This window comes from Corvus brachyrhynchos, unplaced genomic scaffold (genome assembly GCF_000691975.1).
Source record: "Corvus brachyrhynchos isolate BGI_N302 unplaced genomic scaffold, ASM69197v1 scaffold11, whole genome shotgun sequence".
NCBI classification, from domain to species: Eukaryota; Metazoa; Chordata; class Aves; order Passeriformes; family Corvidae; genus Corvus; species Corvus brachyrhynchos.
In genome coordinates, this window is record NW_008236965.1 from 6,896,172 (window position 1) to 6,916,063 (window position 19,892).

General features: G+C 40.8%; 1 protein-coding gene across 6 annotated transcripts in view; it reads right to left on the reverse strand.

Moving 5' to 3' along the window:
- Positions 1-19,858, reverse strand: part of GLRA2 (glycine receptor alpha 2) — a 124,530-nt gene extending 104,672 nt beyond the window's left edge. The window contains exons 1-2 of one of the 6 annotated variants that reach the window (XM_017728486.1): positions 19,172-19,858; positions 16,900-17,033 (exon numbers count right to left, since the gene is read on the reverse strand). In XM_017728486.1, the coding sequence (XP_017583975.1) occupies positions 16,900-17,033; positions 19,172-19,239 (202 nt within the window). In that variant the 5' untranslated portion in view covers positions 19,240-19,858. The remainder of the gene's footprint in view (positions 1-16,899; positions 17,034-19,171) is intronic. The other 5 variants (XM_017728484.1, XM_017728482.1, XM_008629275.2 and 2 more) reach the window with 5 other exon arrangements.
- Between the last annotated feature and the right edge of the window lie 34 nt (positions 19,859-19,892).

Below are 19,892 nucleotides of genomic sequence, written 5' to 3' on the forward strand. Positions count from 1 at the left end.
ATTTAAACATCAGCATCGCATTAGAGTCTTAACAGCTCAGTCACAGGAGGCAAAATTAATGGCACCAGGACAACATAGTTACCCTAAGGCTTACAAATCAAGGTGAAATTTTTTTGTTGGGTAGTGATTCCTTTTGTCTATGAGGTTGTCTTTCTATGGGATTTCTGTCAAGTTCATCGCCCTGACTGCCTAAGTATAATCATGCTCAGTAAACAGAGAATTCCTTCTTCCTTAGAAGTGTTCAACACAATCCAATGTGGATTATTAAGCTTATGTCACTTATTATTAATTCATTATAATAATACCTACTAAATAAACAAACAAACCTCCAAATTTTAAAAAACCAACAAACAAAAAACAACAACAACAAGAAAAACCCAACCCAAACCAAAAAATCTGTAAGGGCAGAGGTTTCAAAAAATGCAGTAATTGTATGGTACTTTGCACTGATTCAATTTGCTAGTAAAACCAAATAAAGACGAAATTATTCTTCTGCTTCATCAAGCTAAAACCAACATCCTCTGAAAGTTCATCTGTCATATATAATAACTTAGCATGCCGAGAATACCATTTGTCCTGGTAGGAATATGGCAATGATTTTGGGTGCTTACTGTTGCATTCAACCCTCAGAGTCGTATTCTTTGTAATCAATATATATTTATGATCAACAGCCTAAGGCTAAGAGCCACAAAAGCACTTAGAGAACCAGAGAAAAACCTGAAGAGATCTTTAGGTGTCTAAAATCTTTTTAGGACTCTCATTCCCATCGATATGACTCAGTCCAAGAATTACCAAGTGTCTGAGAAATACGTGTGAGCAATACCACTTATGAAAATGGTATCTTTCAGACTGGGTGAGACACAACATGCCCTACCCATAGAAGGTGAGATACAGAGGCAGTTCTGGATGGAATCAGCAGGAGAGCATGACAGATAGCAGAAAGTACAATTTTTCCCTAGTTCCAGCTGCCTGTTTCCAGAAGTGCACAAATATACCTGAACAAAATAACAAAAAGAGAACTCTTACATCAAGATTTAAGCTGGTTCCCTTCACTTACTTGAGAAGGCATCTGAGCAAGTATGTGGCCTTATGAGATGACCTGGATGTAAAAAGGGCATGTAATATTTCAGAACTGAAAGCTCTCCTTCAGCAAAATACCACTGAGGCCTCCCAAGACAAGTACTCCAGTGATTGTCAGGTCCAGGTGATTACAGGAAGAGTCACAGAAAGAAAATTCTCTGGAGTAAGTACTGCTAAAGCCATCTCTCTATATATATACATTGACACAGTTTGAACTCAAACAGTGAATAGTCAATTCCTGAAGTGGTATGTGAGTTTTCAGCTGTGGGACTATTGCTGAATGTAACAGGAGTCATGCCGGTAAAATCCTATCAACATTTCAAGGAAGGAGAATCCCTGCTGAGATGCACTTTTTTGTGCCTTAAAGCTCTTGTGAAAATTGTTGGATTGGCATGCTTCACATTCAGTGAATGCTTTTGTCCATAGACCCAGTTCTGGAAGAGAAAGGTAAGTCACACTCTACAAAGCCTCCTCAGTTCTGCATTTGGCATTACAGGATAGGCCATATGAAGTGTTCATTCTTCCCTGACTTTCTGCTGAGGCTGATAACAGAAATATACATTACTGTCAGCTCTGGCTTACAGTGGGTATATCCACATAGGTAATCTAACAGGCACTGAACAAGAACAATTTTTGGGCACTATTTCATCTCGCTCACACTATTTCTCACAAACCAGGAGGTCAGAAAAGAAAAGCCCTTTAAACAGTTGACATGCTCCTGATTTACCCAGCTAACTTGAGCTAGTCTACAAAGAATATATAGCCATAGCAGTCACAACGGATTGTACAAATGTGCTAGAGCTGTCTTTCATGTAGGTAGTTTGAGGGATGGTACCAATGTAGTTATGGCAGGCTGGAATTCACTGGAGGCCATTAACCTCAGACATTATAGCTTGTGCTGAGCTCTGTATCATAGCACTGCTGTGCAGTGCATCTCTGAGCAAATCACTTGAAAGCTCACTCAGATATTTCTACACAACCCTCAGCAACACTTGTGACTGGGTGCAGCCAGTCCCAGAGCTAAAGTCTTCCATGTGCAAATGAAACTGTGGAAATAAGTCTAAAAAACAGTGAATCAGAAATCTTACATCTGGAAACTTCCCATTGGAACTACAAGATTGAATGCAGTTATTTAGAATTTATGTCAACTTTGAGAATATTCAAATCAATCTTTTAATCTTTCATATGTCTATCAAATTGTTTTTCTTTCTCTGAGCTTTCCACTTGTCTTGGGGTGACTTTATGATGTGTATCCCATGTCGCTGCCCTATGCCCAGAAATTAATTTTGTGCCTTTCCATGCCTTTAAACTGAGCAAAATTTCTTCAAAGCAGTTTGCAGTTTGTTATCATGTTCCAAGGACACAGGGATAAAGAGCAGTCTGCATTTCAGCAGCGGCAGGAGAGAGAGAGCAGAGGGAAACACCCGGCTTCTTCTCTTTTCCAGCCAGCTTTTCGGCCAGTTGTTTTTTCAGCTCCTTTGCCTCCAGAGAGTTGAACTTTGTTTTCCTGGGACTCTGATTTTTTCCTTTCTTCTCTGCTGGGCTGCTTCAACATCAGAACGCATCGGGAGGACTTTCCACCGAGCACAGAGGGCCTGGCCCTTGGCCAAGTCCCAGCTCCGAGGAGAAGGGAGACCAAAAGGGAGGATTCTAATATTTCCCAGGTTTTTTCTCCACAGCGAGAGATTTTATTATTTAGCATTATTTTCCTTTTCCCATGTGTTTATTAAATAAATAGTTTTTATCTCTTTCACTTTCCTTCGAGGAAAATTTATTTTTCCCAAACCTGGCTGGGGGGGAGGGGTGCTTGTGACCTGCCTTCTCTCAGAGGATATATTTCTAAATTTGGCCAAACCGGCACACACTAATCTTTCAAATTTCCAAGTCATGACAAGCATCTCTTCGCAAGGCATCTCTTTTTAAAGTTTTCCTTGTTCCAATGCAATAGAGCAATGCATAGTATTTGGGCAAATGGAATTGTTTGCTTTTCCTTTGACATTAAAAGATCCAGACCCCTATTTCTCTTATCACAAAACAGTGTGAAGTGTCTCTCAGCCTCTCGGAGAGCAGGTAGCAGAGATGCTCCTCACAGCTGATCCTGAGAAACTGCTCAGTTGCCCTGCATTAATGAAAACAGAGCTCTTCCCTGCTCATTGGCATGTGAACTGTATAACGTATGCAGAGGCCTGGGACACTCCTGAATGTGGTTAAATAAAAGATGGTATTACATCTACAGTCATGAAATCTGCACTCCAGCATAGGGTCAGACAAACTCCTTCTGGGTAATCTTATTAATAATGTTTTATGAAACCAGAGTAGCCAATTCATCCAAGAGACTGCATGGAACCACAAGATATAAATATGTTCACTGAAAAGAGAAGGCAAGAGGGAAGATCTACTTAATGAAAAAAAAAAGAAAGAAAAGTATTAATAATAATTTTAAAATGTTGTTACCAGCCTAGGTTTCTATTTTCAGTCAGAATGAACTGATTACTTTTTCTTGGCATACTCATTTCAAAATATTTCTTTAAAAAGGAATGTTACTTTGTTCATTTCTCTCTAAATATGTCTTACTTTGTTCTTTGTAATTCTGATCTTGTGTTGCAGAAATTAATGGAAGCTCAGCTATAAGTGTCAATAACTATAGTCTCAAATACAGGGCTTAGACAATACCTATCTCTGTGGACACAGAAAGGACTCAGAATCGATTTTAACTTCTTTCTTGTTCCTCTGAGCCTCAGAAAGTCACTTTATTTCACAATTCTGCCAGCTTTTTCTCCATAATGTTCCTTGTTTTACTGTCTGAAGCCATATGCAAGACTTGAATTATAAAAGCAGCTTGGGTGACTAATATTAGAGAGCAGACATTGATTTATGGCTGATATGGAATTATACACCAAATGATACATGGGACAGAGGTGAACAATGTGATTTAAACAGATAGGATGGTTCAGTGATACGGACAAATGACAACAGAAATGATCAGGAGCTGGTATAAATGTCAATCAGCAACAGATCAAAGACACTGACCCAAACACCCACCACATCTTGCACTAACAAAATAAAATTTTCCTTTTATTTTTAAGTATTTCCCATTTTTTTACCTCCTTACAATTCAACTCATTTCCACACAATGTATTCAGAAGATTATTTTGAAATTAATTCCTCCATACTGACTCTCATCTTCAATACTCCCATCAGTTGATCTGTTGCTTGTTTAACTCAGCCTCCTATCCCTCTCCCTCACACATCTCCTTTCCTTTTGGAAACCTCCTATCTGGTCTCCCACATCCTAAATACAAAAAATGATCTATGTTTTTACTGCAAGGCATCCTTGAGGTACTTCTTGGGTGTCTTTCAGAAGCATTTTTTTCTGTCATCAGTTCTTCATAGATATAAAACGACTGGAAGAATGGGAGGGGAATGAGAACTCTTTGCCAGCCTAAAAAATAAGCATCTTATAAATTGACTGCCTTACTTTTTATCAATACCAAACCTGCTCTTTGATGCAGAATGCTCACTGCATTGCTGTGAGGAGCCCCACACAGCTTTCACATAGGCTGAGGTCTCTGCTGACTTAAACCATGCTTCAGGGTCAGGGCATGTGATCTTCTTCTGGCTTCTACCACTGACAGTCATGCTGAGCAGAAGTCTTCTACGAAGTCATCCAAATGAGACTATGTCCACACTAAGAAACTTCTTGACCTGAATTGAATCTATCCCTAATTATTTTTAACTTTGATAAGTCAAACTTATATTTTATTTTTAAAAAAGGAGCTAAAATCTGGTTTTAACAGATTGTGTATGCTTTACCTCACATAAAACATACCTCAGAAGTGTGACAAAACCAAAACTCTCAGGGGTATGAAGCCAAAGAGTGCAAAAGTATTCACAGGAGCACAGAGCCAAAGAGCTGAAAAATTCTCCCAGATGCTTATTTTCAGATGTTTCCTATAAGCAGACTGGCCAAAGGCTTTTAACACCTCAGAGTACTCCATCTGATGGGATATCACTGTATGAAAAGGAAAATTTCTGCAGTCTGAAACTTATGTAGAGTGAACACATCTTCATTTTTATTTTAACATGAGGGAGAGTATGCACATGTGTTTATGCACAGCCAACAGGCAAATTCACAAAAGAAAAAAAAAGGAGTTTTTGCATATGCTCCTGCTTTCGCACCGTGCACGTAATTTGCATCTCTTCAAGAACTGATTTAAATTGCAGTGTGAGAGTTTATAGCAGCATTCTGAGCAAGCTGTTCTGTTGTTTTATTTATTATTTAGGACTAATTCTTTATCAGACATAGTAAACAGTGCAAGAAGAAATAGCAATTCTGATACGATAGTTTCATAGGCTGAGACATGGACATAAAAACAACGCACATTGGGAATGTAGTCATTAGAGACAGTCTAACATGATGAGTATCAGTCCGGTAAATTTTAATCCTAGGTTTTCCCTGACTAATTATATCAGTTTAAGGAAAGCATTTATCCTTTTCTCAGATATATTTCCCCAAGGACAAAAGCAAGGGAGATAACCTGTAGTTGTGTTCCTGGGGTGGAGGAGCAATGAGTTTGTTTGTGCAGTATGCATCAATTGAGTGTTGGTTACCATTGTTTAAGGGAGAGCGCTCACAATTCAGCTAGTCACAGATGTGCCCAGTTGCTGCTCTGCAGCCCTGGGCTTTGGAGACACAGAAACACACAGGTAGAGGTTATTAGCTTTTGGAGAAGAGCATCATTCTGCTACAGTGCTTCCACAGACAGCCCACTGTTTGCTACAGCCAAGGAAATCTCAGCCCCATGGCAGGCAGGAATTGTAGTGGCTGATGCTTTGGTGCAGATTACCCAGGCCCTTGTGGAGGAACCATGTGATCCATGGGCAGAACATGATTGTTCAGCACAGCGGGGTTCCACCTGCAGAGAGCAAGTAATCTGCAATGGGCTCTTTGTGCACCCTCCTGAGACTGTGATTACAGCAGGGCTGAGGTACCTCCTTCAGGATCCACTGCTCAGACCACTCTGCACCAGATCAACGTACACTGAAAAATCAGTTAAGATTTTCATTCTTTCCTTCTAAAACACAATCAGTTTTGTGGCAAATAACAAAGTATTGAGATATTTCGTGAAGAAAGGGTCCTTTCTAAGAGCTTCTATGCCTGTCTCAGATTGAAGGGATGCTGACTTGCATCTCTTAGACTACAAGGCTGTGATTTCTTAGAAAATGGGGTGGGATATCTCTCACTGTCTCTTATTCAGGGTAAGTGGGATTCATCCTAAAGTGCAGCTATGGTCACTGCTAAAAATACTTCTATCTTAGTGGTCAGGGCAATTATCAGGAAATGTGAGAGAAGTGCTGTTTCTCAAACCCTGTCCTTGCAACACTTTCTGTAACAGTCATATCAGCTGCCCCTAAGGTGTACTGGCTACAACAGGCACTTCTGTGCATCTCATCAAAGTGGTCAAGAGTAAAGGCAAGCAGCTACACTGAAAGTTTGTAAAGTCATGTTCCCTTTGCATTTTTTCCCTGGCTTAGTCAAGTTTGAATTCTTTGCTTCAAAATAGACCTCTCAGAATCATTTATCCTCCTTTGGATCAGATAGAGAACTCTTTAAGCTGAGGAAAAACTATCACAGCAAGGTCCTATGCTGGTCAGCAGCGGTGCGCTGCGACCTTCCTAGAGAGAGCGTCCTGCAAGGAACAACTCTTCCAGGGGCGGTGGCCCGCCTCCCTGGGCAGCAGGCGATTCCAGCAAGCGTAGCAACTTCTCAGCCATAAGTGATATCAGCTCTTGTGATTCAGCTCTTTGTGAAATCACCCAAGGCAAACTCGGGGACAGAGAGACAGGAGCCTCGTTTGGCAGCTCCACAGAGCTGGCTTTTATTGTCCAGCAGCCCCTGTAAAGAGAAGGCCAGGGACAAATACTCCCTGGTCAGGGGCAGAAACAGGGGCTTTTTATGGGAAAGGCAGGGGGTGGGGTAGAAACCAATTAGCCAACTGGGTACAGGCTATTACCATATAGAAACAAGGCATGCTGGGGGTGGTTCACTTTGTCACCATGACCTGAGGAAGGTTGCTTATCCCTGGGGAGAGTCTTTTTGCGTTCAGGCCTCTCTCCTCCATGGGAGTGCAGAGGGCTCTTGTGCCAAGGGCTCACAGCCCTCCAAAGAAAACTGGAGCAAAAAATCTTCTGTGTATTGCAGAGGAAGGCAGGCCACCCAGAGAGGGGTGGCAGTGTGGCATGTTAAGTGATTACAGATCCACAGAGAGAGGAATCTTTTTCCTGTGGAATATAAGGCCAGCTTTGAGATGCCTGGTCCATATAGGGAGATGGAGGTGGAGCAGTGCCTCATCGGAGAGTTTGAATTTGGGTTAGGAGAGAGGTGGGTGCTCAGTGAAGCAGACTGGAGCAGTTCTTTGCACACTTGAGAGCAAAACTGAGAGAATCTTAGGAACTTTAAGTAAAACAGTAATGCACTGCCAAGTGTTACAAAGCAGGTGGATCAGAGATTTCCCCCCCCTGGGCCCGCAGGCAATTCCAGCAAGCGTAGCAACTTCTCAGCCATAAGTGATATCAGCTCTTGTGATTCAGCTCTTTGTGAAATCACCCAAGGCAAACTCGGGGACAGAGAGACAGGAGCCTCGTTTGGCAGCTCCACAGAGCTGGCTTTTATTGTCCAGCAGCCCCTGTAAAGAGAAGGCCAGGGACAAATACTCCCTGGTCAGGGGCAGAAACAGGGGCTTTTTATGGGAAAGGCAGGGGGTGGGGTAGAAACCAATTAGCCAACTGGGTAAAGGATAATAACATATAGAAACAAGGCATGCTGGGGGTGGTTCACTTTGTCACCATGACCTGAGGAAGGTTGCTTATCCCTGGGGAGAGTCTTTTTGCGTTCAGGCCTCTCTCCTCCATGGGAGTGCAGAGGGCTCTTGTGCCAAGGGCTCACAGCCCTCCAAAGAAAACTGGAGCAAAAAATCTTCTGTGTATTGCAGAGGAAGGCAGGCCACCCAGAGAGGGGTGGCAGTGTGGCATGTTAAGTGATTACAGATCCACAGAGAGAGGAATCTTTTTCCTGTGGAATATAAGGCCAGCTTTGAGATGCCTGGTCCATATAGGGAGATGGAGGTGGAGCAGTGCCTCATCGGAGAGTTTGAATTTGGGTTAGGAGAGAGGTGGGTGCTCAGTGAAGCAGACTGGAGCAGTTCTTTGCACACTTGAGAGCAAAACTGAGAGAATCTTAGGAACTTTAAGTAAAACAGTAATGCACTGCCAAGTGTTACAAAGCAGGTGGATCAGAGATTTCCAGGGAGGGGGCATGGGGGTTCAAATTCCACCGAAGTCCTCTTTTAAATGCTTTCTTCTTTTACTGAATCATGAAGTGCTAACACATAGTTGATGCATCAGGAGTAATGATTATGTCTTCATTCCCTGGTAATACTTGAGAATTGCTGGTAGTTGGCACAGTTCAAATAAGCCACTAGGCTGCTCTTATTTAACTCTCGTAAGTAACTGAATGACTAGCAAATTACACTTCTCTCTCATGTACTGTACTGCTTAGATCTTGCACAGTTTCCAGTATCAGAGCCTTTATATTTCTGCAAATTTAGAAATTTAATCATGGACTTGGTGTTTATGACATTGTCAGGTCACTATTTATGCCATACATTGTGCACCCTTCATCTTAGAGTTTTGCCAGACCCTGTACCACCCTGTCTGCATCATCTGAGGGGCTCCTCTCTGCAGACTGAAAATCACACATGTCTGTGAAAGACTGTGAAATGCATATTTGGAAGCTGAACTGTCAAACATACATTTTCTGATGACTTAATCAGAGATTTATATGGACCCACAGCCCACGGCCAAACACCCAAGAACCCCCCCAGCACACACAGAGGGAGTGGAGCAGTAATGTGGAAGAATGGAACTTTGAACCAGCAAGGACCTGCAGGAGGAAGAGACTTCCCCTGGAGGCTGAGGTGCCCTCACAGAACCACTTCACTGCTCTGGAAAGTGAAGAGGAAAGACCTGTCAGATCAGGATTGTTGCTGGAACTGAGCAAGGCAGCTCCATCTGCTCCCTGTGTAACGACCTGTGCAGCTGAGAAAAGGTGACAGTGGGTGACTCTTCCACGAGGTATGGAGGGAGGCACCTGTGTGCTCTCAAGAGAGGTGAGCTGCTTACCCTCATACAGCCCACTATTACCCACTGCTGCTGGTTCACGTGGGCACCAGTGACACAGCCAGGAGCAGCCTGAGGAGTATCAGGAAAGATTAGAGAGCCCTGAGCATGGTGATAAGGGACTCTGGAGTGCAGGATGCTCTTTCATCAATCCTGCTAGAATTGCAGTCAACAGCTCAATGTCCCAGTCCAACAGCTCATGTCAGTATTGGGACTGGTGCTGCTTAACACCTTTGTCAGTGACATGGACAGTGGGACTGAGTGCGCCCTCAGCAAGTGTTCTCATGACACCCAGCTGTGTGGTGTGGTCGACACACTGGAGGGAAGGGATGCCATCCAGACGGTCCTTGGGAGGCTTGAGAGGTGGACTTGTGTGAACCTCATGAAGTTTAATGAGCCCAAATGAAAGGTCCTGTATGTGGGGCAATGCCAAACACCAGTACAGGCTGGGCAGAGAATGGATTGAAAACAGCCCTGAGGACAAAGACTTGGACATAACCCAGCTCACAGCCCCGAAAGCCAAACCTGTCCAGGGCTGCATGAAAAGCAGTATGGGCAGCAGGGAGAGGGAGAGGACTGTCCTCCTTTGCTCTACTCTCAAGAGACCCCACCTGAGATACTGCATCCAGCTCTGGCACCCTCAGCACAGGAAAGACATGGGTTTGTTGCAACAGGTCCTAAGAAGGGCCACAAAAATTATCAGAGGGATGGAGCACCTCTTCTATGAGGACAGACTGAGAGAGTTGGGGCTGTTCATCCTGGAGAAGAGAAGGCTCTGCGGAGACCTTACAGCAGCCTTCCAGCCTACCTAAAGTGAGCCTACATGAAAGCTTGAGAGGAGCATTTTACAAGAGATAATGTCTTTAAACTCAAAGAGAGTAGGTTTAGGTCAGATATTAGAAAGAAATTATTTTTGTGAGGTGGTGAGACACTGGAACAGGTTGTCCAGAGAAGTTGTGGATGACCTATGCCTGGATGTTCTCAAGGCCAGGTTGGCCTGAGATCTAAGTAATCTTGTCTAGTGGAAGGTGTCCATTCCTGTGGCAGGGGGTTGGAACTAGATGTTCTTTAAAGTCCCATTCCAACCCAAACCATTGTAGGATTCTATGGAAATCTATAGAGGAAAAAAATAAGCAGGCTTTAACTGCATAGAAAATTTAAGTGTGAACATGACACTGGATGTGATAAACACATTACACTTAAATTAGAATATGATCAAAACAATAGCATTTCCTTCTTTTACATCAAAGGTCTTTAGCTCTGCTTTGACATTTGTTTCTCATAAATCCCCTTTGCAGTTAATGCAGCAGCTGAATAATGATCCATGACAACAGCCAAATCTATTGATATCTCTTAAATAATTGGTTCTGAATAAAGGCAACACACCAATACAATATGGATGACTGTGGCTAAACATTTATATATAAAAGAAGACCTGGACAGATCCTCAGCTTGGATGCCAGGTAGCATTATTTAGCTTGTGCTTTACACTGCTGCATGCTCACAGCCTTTCTGGCTTGCCTTGGAATCAGCTGGCTGTGGGAAGCTCAGAAAGAGATCCAGGAAATGAACAAACAGCCAAGCAGCGTAGATAATCACGGGTGCCTTGAGCCTGCTGTCTGGCCCCATTTGTCTAGTAGCCTAGACATAACCTAAGTAGGCATGCAACTCATCCAGCCTATTCATGTTCTGAGAAAGAACCTGAAATTAAAGTGAGAGGAAGAAGTGCAAGGTTCATAGCCCTTTTTTTCCCCCTAGCAGTTTTAAAAGAAACACAATTAAAAGGATACTTCTGCCGAAAATGTGCATACCTATGGCAGAGACTGAGCATCATTTCCTTAGCCTCATTTTTGCAGTTGAAGAAAAATAAACCAAAACCAAATAAACCCCATGTCCTGCAGGTAAGTATCCTCGTGCAGCATCTTACTGTGCAATGAGATGTGTGTACACAGCTTTATCTGGAAACAGTGTAAGTTTTAGATCTTTCAAGACAGAAAAGAAACCAGAGGCTTACCTTCCTAATAATATATGCTTGGACATCTTAAGAAACTATATTTAGGGAGTGCAATGGTCTGGCCAGAAATGAAAACTGGCCCAGTAGTCTCCCTTCTCTGATAATGAATCTTCATCCCATGCTCTGAAACTTGAATGCATCAACAATGTGCCCTTTCTTACTACACTCTGCTCTGCCTGAACAGGATTTGAGTCTCCATTGGACTTGGCCCTTTGAGCCTTTGAACTTGGCCCTTTGTGAAGAAGAGCCCAGTACAGGATATTCACCACATCTGGCTTCATGGCCAGTAATTATTGCCACCTGAAGTATAGTGGGAAGGTTGTTAACCACTAGAGAACAAATTGCTACAGTCCCACAGCTTATCTTTGGTATGCTTTTCAACTTTTATATGTCTAGATTAAAGTCAACTTTTTGCAGACTCTTACCACATGCATAGAAACTGCTTTTATTTATTAAGCTTGATGCCATTATTTTCACCCTGAAATGTCATTCAGAGTTTTCTATTCACGTTTCTTAAGCATTTCATTACTGGTCAACTCAGGGGCCAAATAAGTAAGCAATGGGTTTGAACATATGGGAAAACCTGATCCTTGCTGCCAAGGAGTTAAAGTATTAAAGTGCATAAGCCATTTCCTGTAACAGTTGTCAGGCTAATTTTCAGTAAATTACTTAGTCCATGTGTTTATTATTCAGATATAAACCCACAGACTCGGCATGAAAATGGCATTACACTGCTGTAATCACAGACTAATCTTTTAGCACTAGGGCCCTACACCCCCAAAATGCATCACTAACAAAACAGTAGCTTATGAGCAAGTTAATTCACACTGTATTGCACCATCCAGTCATGAGGGTAACATTAATAGGCACTGTTGCTGCACACCTCCACGTAATTCCATAAAAATCAGAATACTCCTTAGTAAATAATGATACAATGGGAAAAGATTGAATTTAAAACATAGAATGAAATTCAATACAAAGAAAATCATCTTCATTGCAAATATTTTCCATACCTGATAACACTTCTGCAGCTCTTGGTGACCAGCTCCCCTGCTCTGTGCCCAGTGCATGACAGCCAGCCTATTACTTAAAGTATTTGGCATAAGGGACATAGCAGTGCCTATAGATAATGGGTTTTTTTTTCCTATCTGATAATTCTAGATTATGTTTAGATTTTGAGTGGTGTTAGATGATGAAAGTGTTTTAGAAAGTCAAAATAATTTAGTAACCTCTGAAGATCAACACCTGCTAGGAAATGTTAAATTCAAGTTGGCTTTCCATTAGCCCCACGTCTCATATTGTGATTCAGTTTTAGATTGATCCCTCATATCATGGCATTACATGGAGTGCTCTTGAGCCTGAGCTGAATGTACACTAAGCTAAGATACCACTTCACCATCCCTGGTTTCTAGCAATGAGAAAGCACATTCTTGGCTAGTTTCATAACACAGGTACCCTAGGCTGCTGTTTCTGAGGTTTATTTCACTTTGAAAGCAAAGTGAGCACTGGAGAAAGTAAAAGACTGATTCTCTTGGGTTTTACCATTAAAAAAATAGAAAAGTAATATTAATAAAGTAAAAATGCATCATGCAAGCCTCACCTTTTATTATTTTACAGAAACCATGCTCAACTGATGTCATAATTGAAGAAGAAACTGCAAATCAACTCATAGGACCATGAGCATACATTTGCTGTTAACAGAAAGACTCTCGGGGACTTCAGTTAGTACTGGATCGCAGTCTTCATATTTACATTTAAAAGTATTCCCCTCTGTATCCTTACACAAATTATTAGCCTATTCAAACTCAATGAAAGGTAAGTGGAAGATGAAAAAGTATGCTTTAAATATCTGACAGAGGGTGATTAAAGAAGGGCAATTTTGAGAGCTGTCACTCTGGCACTTCCTTCTGGCTTTTCAGAAGGCTTTTTTATCAGGGGGATATCCCCTCTTAGTTTCTGGTAATTTTGTATCCAACCACTTGGTGAATCAAAAAGAAAAAGAAATATGTTCCTCTGAATTCAAATGAATGTACAAGACAGAACAATACAGAAGAGAAAGTATCTTTCATTATACAGTGCGTCTGGAAAAAAACCAAGCACAAAACCAAAAAGAAAACCACACACAAAACAACCACAACCAAAAAACCCCTGTTGTTGATGTCTAAATGTTTATATATTCACCTGTTGCTCTCCCACTATCTTCCTAAATTTTTTAATTTGCAAGAACAAGATAGGAAAAAGCAGTCACTAATGATGAAATGCTTTATCTGGATAAAACACCTTGTTCCAGTAAGTAGCATTTTCCTCTCTCTTTAGAGCGCACAGCCTTTATTTCAAAAATTAATCTAATAGCTGTTGTTTTCCAGTAATTCAAACTAGTCATAAAAGTATATTTAATTATTGTATAATCAGTGGCATAGGATAAATGTGTTCTACTCAGTTGCATTTCCATGAAATCAGACTTTTCTGACACTTTAAAATGCCTGTAGTGGACTCAGAAAAAGCTGTGTAACTGGTCTAAAGCAGAAAAAGCTAGATGAATGCACTAGTAGAATCAGAGAATCACAGAATAAACTGAGTTGGAAGAGACCATCGGGATCATCAAGCCCAACTCCTGGTTCTGCACAGGACACCCCAAGAGTCACACCATGTGCCCAAGAGCACTGTCCAAATGCTTCTTGAACTCTGTCAGGCTTGGTGCCGTGACCGCTTCCCTGGGGAGCCTGTTCCAGCACCCAATTACACTTTGGGTGAAAAATCTTTTTCTAATACTCAACCTAAACCTCAGGGGAGGTTTTGGTTCACACAGCTTCAGGCCATTCCCACAGGTCCTGTCACCGTCACCACAGAGAAGAGATCAGTGCCTGCCCCTCCGCTTCCCCTCATGGGGATGTTGAAGACCACAATGAGGTCTCCCCTCAGTCTCCTCCAGGCTGAACAGAACAAGTGACCTCAGCCACTCCTCAAACGGCTGCCCCTCAAGACCCTGCAAGGAGAAGTTGAATAATGGCACAACTATCTTGATTCACAATGTCTTCTGAAACATGGTAAACAAATATTATCCCCAGACTAATATCAAAGCCAGATAGAAGATCCCTAGTTTAAACCATTGCTTCAGTGGCCTCTTTCATGATAGAAAGTTCTTTCCTTAAAATACGGAAAGTGTTATGAATCAGGTACTCATTCAGCATTTCATACATTCTTCCATTTATTTGATTTAGAATATCAGTATTGTACAATAGGCCTTACCCCCAAAATTATCTCAAACATACTTATGAATGTTAAAAACTGAAACAATTTATTATGGACACAGTAAAGACTCAGTAAAAATAAAATCTTTTTACACTAACTTCAAGCAAAATAAATTTATTTTGACTCCTTTGCAGCTGTCCTTATTCTTTAAAAGGAAGAAGTATGCAATATAGAACAATAAGTATTTTCAATTTTTTTGAAACATTAATGAGACTTGGGCAACTAGAACATGGATATTGACTAATAAACAGAGTTATCAGCTGACAAGGTTTTGACTGGTGATGTGAAGGTCAAAACTGCATGACCTAACTCTCTAGTTCTAAACTCTGAGGTCCAAAATACCATTCAAATGAATATAGCAAAGAACAAGAACTTTCAGGCCTCTCACCAGAAGACTGAGAGCTCTGGGAGAGCTCACAGACACGACATTACGAGAACGCTTTCAAGATCTGCTTATCAGTTCAAACTGCCGCAAAGTACCATCCTGCTCTGGAGCGTGACTTAAAGAAAAAATCAAAAACCAAAATATGGCAGATGCTTTGCCAGGGAGGGTTCATAGGTGTCAACAGGCAGCAACTTCACTTTGGTAATGCAAACAAAATACAGGACTCAGAGGGGAGAAGTGTCTGTCGAAGAGCTCAGCATGCACCAACCACACAGTACTGTGCACACCCTACATGCTGTGCACACCATACCTGCTCTACACACTTGACTATGAGGGGAGCAAAGCTACGAACCTGTTTCCTATGTTTTTCATGAAATGGCTGTAGACACATACTGGGGAGAAATAGAGAGCTGTCTCTAAGACATGTATGTTCATGGGACTGTTGCTATTACTGTTTTTCGTCTGAGATACAAGAGATGAAGATTTTTTAGTGCCCCTTCCATTTAAAGAGCAAGAATAAGTTCTTAAGGATTGATACCTTGCTCAATTCATGCAATTTCTGCCTTCATTTATGTTTCCTGAAATTTCACTGATACACATGCAAACACAAAATGAATGTGACAGATTAATGCAATATTACATACTATAAGCTGATGTGAACACCAGTTCAGGAACTCAATAAGCACTTTGAAAAATACTCTGAAATTAAGACTTTCGACTTCACTGACTCGGTTTTTTTAACTTATCAGCTTTCAAACCTTTGGATCTGAAATCCATACTACTTTGCTCCTCACTCAGGCATAGGAAGCAGTCAAAAAAGGCACTTTGTTCTAAATCTTGTAATTTGCACATGTGGAACAGAGAGAAGAAACTGATCTTTGATCTAAATTTAATTAAACACTTTTCTCATTGACATGTGAGCTTCTTCTCTCCTTAGAGTTCACTCACTGGCTAAGAAACGATTATTTTTTCAAGCCATTATCAACCTTCACAGCACTGCTAAAAAGGCTTAATACAGGAAAAAATGCATTTCAGTGACCAAAGCTAATAGATATGAGTTTCAAATGTATATTGGCATAAGATTTGTTAAGGGAGAAAGCATTTGATCGGTTTTCAAAGTAAACCATATTCTGAGCTTTAAATTGGAATAGAGGAGATGATTTTGGTGGAATTATAGAACTCTCCCAAAATGCTAAATATTGGCAATGAAAACTTCTCTCCCAACTCCTTTCATAGAAAGCCACAAGATATTCTGTGCTCTCTTCTGTAGGGATTTACAGGACTACAGCAAGGAAAACTTGCTTTGAGTAATAATGTTTGCAAAAGAATCTTCCAGTACACAGCTTTCTTTGTGCAGGGATGGTGGTGATGATGTTCCAAGTATCAGTCCAAATTTTGGGAGAAAAAGGGGACTGTCATGGAAATGCCGAACAGAATACAGTTTCTATCTTTTATAGGGATCCTGAGACATTGGTTCTTATAATTCATTCAGCATTTGCAGGATAAAATCTGTGTACATTCCTTGAGTTCCCCCTACCTTGGGGAAGAAGCTTTTACTTCTTTGAGTTGAAAGAAAACATAGATTTCTTTTTTCTTCCAACTGCTATAAAGAAGACAATATCTCAGCATGGAAGTTTTAATGATAATGTCTTTGTGGCTTAAAAATTTCAGGAACAACACATCTCATTTGGTTTTAGTGTGAAGCCCATAATCCTAATGACTATGTTAATTTAGTAAGGTCTTCAGAAGCATTTTTTGACAGCTGAACATTACTGTCATGTCAAAAGAGGGTTTTCAAGCTCTGGACCCTTATTACCTACACTGGTCTCCTAGTCCACCCCACGGATCAACTGTTCTCCATGCCACTGTAAGACTGGAAAACTGAAGTTATTGAAAACATAACCTAAACCCAGAGGTTAAAAACCCCTCAAAACCTATAATTTGTCCCAAAAGTTATCAATTAATTAATTAGAAGTCTTAGAAAACTTACCTTTAAAATTTGGTCTGATTCTAGCATCATACCCCGATGTCCTTCCCATCAATTTGTCCAAAAAATCTGAAGGAGACAGGGTCTGTGAGGGGGATTTTCCAGATCTTGAATCATGTTCTTTACAGAAAGTCGTCCTAAATAAATTATTAGCCACCATTAGCTAATATTTAGCTTGTATTGTATTCGAGTCATGGAGAAATTACAGCACTAAATAATATTGTCTCTATCAAGTGAAGGTAGCAATTAATATTTTTAAAGAGCAACACACTCTACCTTTCATCTGAAAACTTTATTCTAGAAATAAAGATGAGTTTTAGGTATCATGCATGAACACAATTTTCTGTTCAGAAAAAATCTTAGCTTTAAAAATAAATTTTTTACAGTTTTAAGACTTTAGAAGATTCAATTTACTCTTCACCTTAACATCTTAGAGTGACTTTGATACCCTACTGTATATCACTATTTTAGTTACATGGATGCTGTTAAAATGTTATGTTAACACTGGTTTAAGGTGGTCTTAAACTTCCAAACAACAGCCAGCAACACTTAAAAAAGCAACACTGAAAAATACCGCGTTTGTTAATGTCGGGAAAGATACAGATAGAAAAAAAATTGGTTTTTACAGATGCTACCCAAAAAAGATTTAAATCATGCTAGAGAGTGTCTGGATTCTTTCCCAACCTGGCAAAAAAGGTTCCAGAGTCATTCACAACCAATCTTAGGGGGGTTTCACCCCCCACTCGATGAGCATTGAGTAATAAATTTTATTATGGTATTTATATGTGAGTCTTTGAACACATCTATTTAAGAGCAAACTTCTGGTACCATATCATGTGTGTGAAATGATGTGTACACAGCACATTGCATATTGCAAGCACATTAGATATTGCAGAGAAAGACAGTTTAGGAGTTCCCCATGGTTGTTCCCCAGGGAGAAAGAAACTAGGATGAAAATGGTCATATTTGGTGTGTAGAGGCACGGACTTAATAATAAAACATTACCTTGCTTCTTAAACAACCAATTTCATTGTCTCTGTTTCCACTTTATCTTTGAGCTAAATTAAAAGTAATTCTGACTGTGACTTCTTAACCACTCTCTGTTTAAATATTTGCCCAAAGGAAACCTCTCAGTTTCAGGAGTCTTTCATGGGGTATTTTCATGCATCTACACGCAAGTAGAAAAAAATCACATATACATGTGATCATCTGAAATGAGAAGCAAATATCAAATCCTTTCTCTCACTACAAAAGAGAAACAATTCACTAGAATTGTTAAAAGGCAAGGTGATAGTAAATTCTCGTGGTGTGATTCCACACATTTTTTCAGGTTCCATTTATAGGAGGCGGTTGCTTCTTTTTTTGCTTTTGTCAATGACAGGGTGCCATTACAAATATCTTTAATATTTAATACACAGCAGATGATATATCCAACTTAAATAATGAAATAATTCAGTTAAGAAAATAAAAACTGGAAAATAATATGCTACACTTCTTGCTAGACAAATTACTTCTGTTTTCATTCAGAGCCCACTAGCTATGAGTCGTGTCGTGAACCCAGGCTCACAAATATAAACACGGTTCCACTCTGTCACTATATGTATACCTCATTACTCTTAGAAAAGCACTTTTCCATGCAAATACATCTGTCTGTGCAGATGCACAGCAGCATACAGTACTGTAATGAATCTCATCTTAAATGCTATTCTGGTTAATAAGACGGACCTGTTTGCTTAGTACCACAAAAAAGTCAATAGCTGAAGCAAAAGCTCATGAAATGTTAAAAAAAATTTCAGAAACCCTGGTACTTTAAGTGAACACAATACTAGTCTGATCCAGGGTTTTCCCAAAATCAGAGGGCTGGTTCTCTAATTTCAAATAACTACATCCCTGACAAAACTGGTACAATCATTTCCAAAGACTGAAGAGGGGGAAACCAAAGCAACTTCCTAAACAACCTCTGCCGAGAGCTGAGAATTTGCATTTTGGAAGAAAAGCTGAAGAAAGTGTTCTTAGCTATACTGATATACAGTGAAAAAACCCCACATCTTTGCATCATAAAATGGAAAATAGAACACCCAAACTTGAGATTATTATTTTTTGTGTTTGTTACCAAGCAACGAGTCTCTGAGTGTAAAAAGGGATAGTCTATATAGAATGAACACAAAACACTCTCAAATACAGCAAACAAACTAGGCTATTGTGACGTAGTATCTTTATAGTTACGATTCTCACAACCTTTTGACAAATATTATTACAGAGTGGTATCACCTACCTGAAGTGGTTTGTCTCTAAGAAAAATGCAAACAAGGTTGTCAAAATTTTCACTAGCTGCCGGTTCATTCCTCCTGCTTTCTGTGATGATTTGGAAATATCCCAGAAACGATTCCAGAGAGATGCAGGGAAAAAGTAAGCTGCTGCTGCCTAGATTTCCAAATTCAGCAATAATTTAATTTTCTTGACAATCAGGAAGAGAAGGTCTGGATCTCTACAAAGTAGGGGTAAAAGAGAAGTGCCAGTCCTTGGAATCATGGTCAGGTCAAGCCTAGGCTCATCTCCAGCAGTCAGCACAAAAGAGATAAGGCATCAGACACAGTCGTTCCCCCCGACTTGCTTTTGGTGATGGAGGGGAAAAAAAAAAAGCAACCAAATAATAAGAAGAAAAGAAATGGAAAGAAAGGGGAAAAGAAGAGAAAACCCAACTATGCGAGGAGCATCAGGCAAAAGGGAACAGCGCTGAGAGCAGTTCTGTTTTCCGTATGTTTTATTCCCCTTTCGCTTTGAAAATTAGTATTTATGAACGGTGGTGGGGCTACTGGGTCGCTCTGCTTTTCCCCTCTTTGGGTAGGGAAGCGTCGGCGTTGCGGGGAGGGAGGGAGGGTGTGAGGGAGGGGGGATGTAGGGATGGAGGGAGCGGGGAACCCCAGCGCTGCGCCGGAATGGGGCGGGCGGGAGCGCACGGATTCAGCGCTCGGACAGCTCCGCGTCCGCGCTGC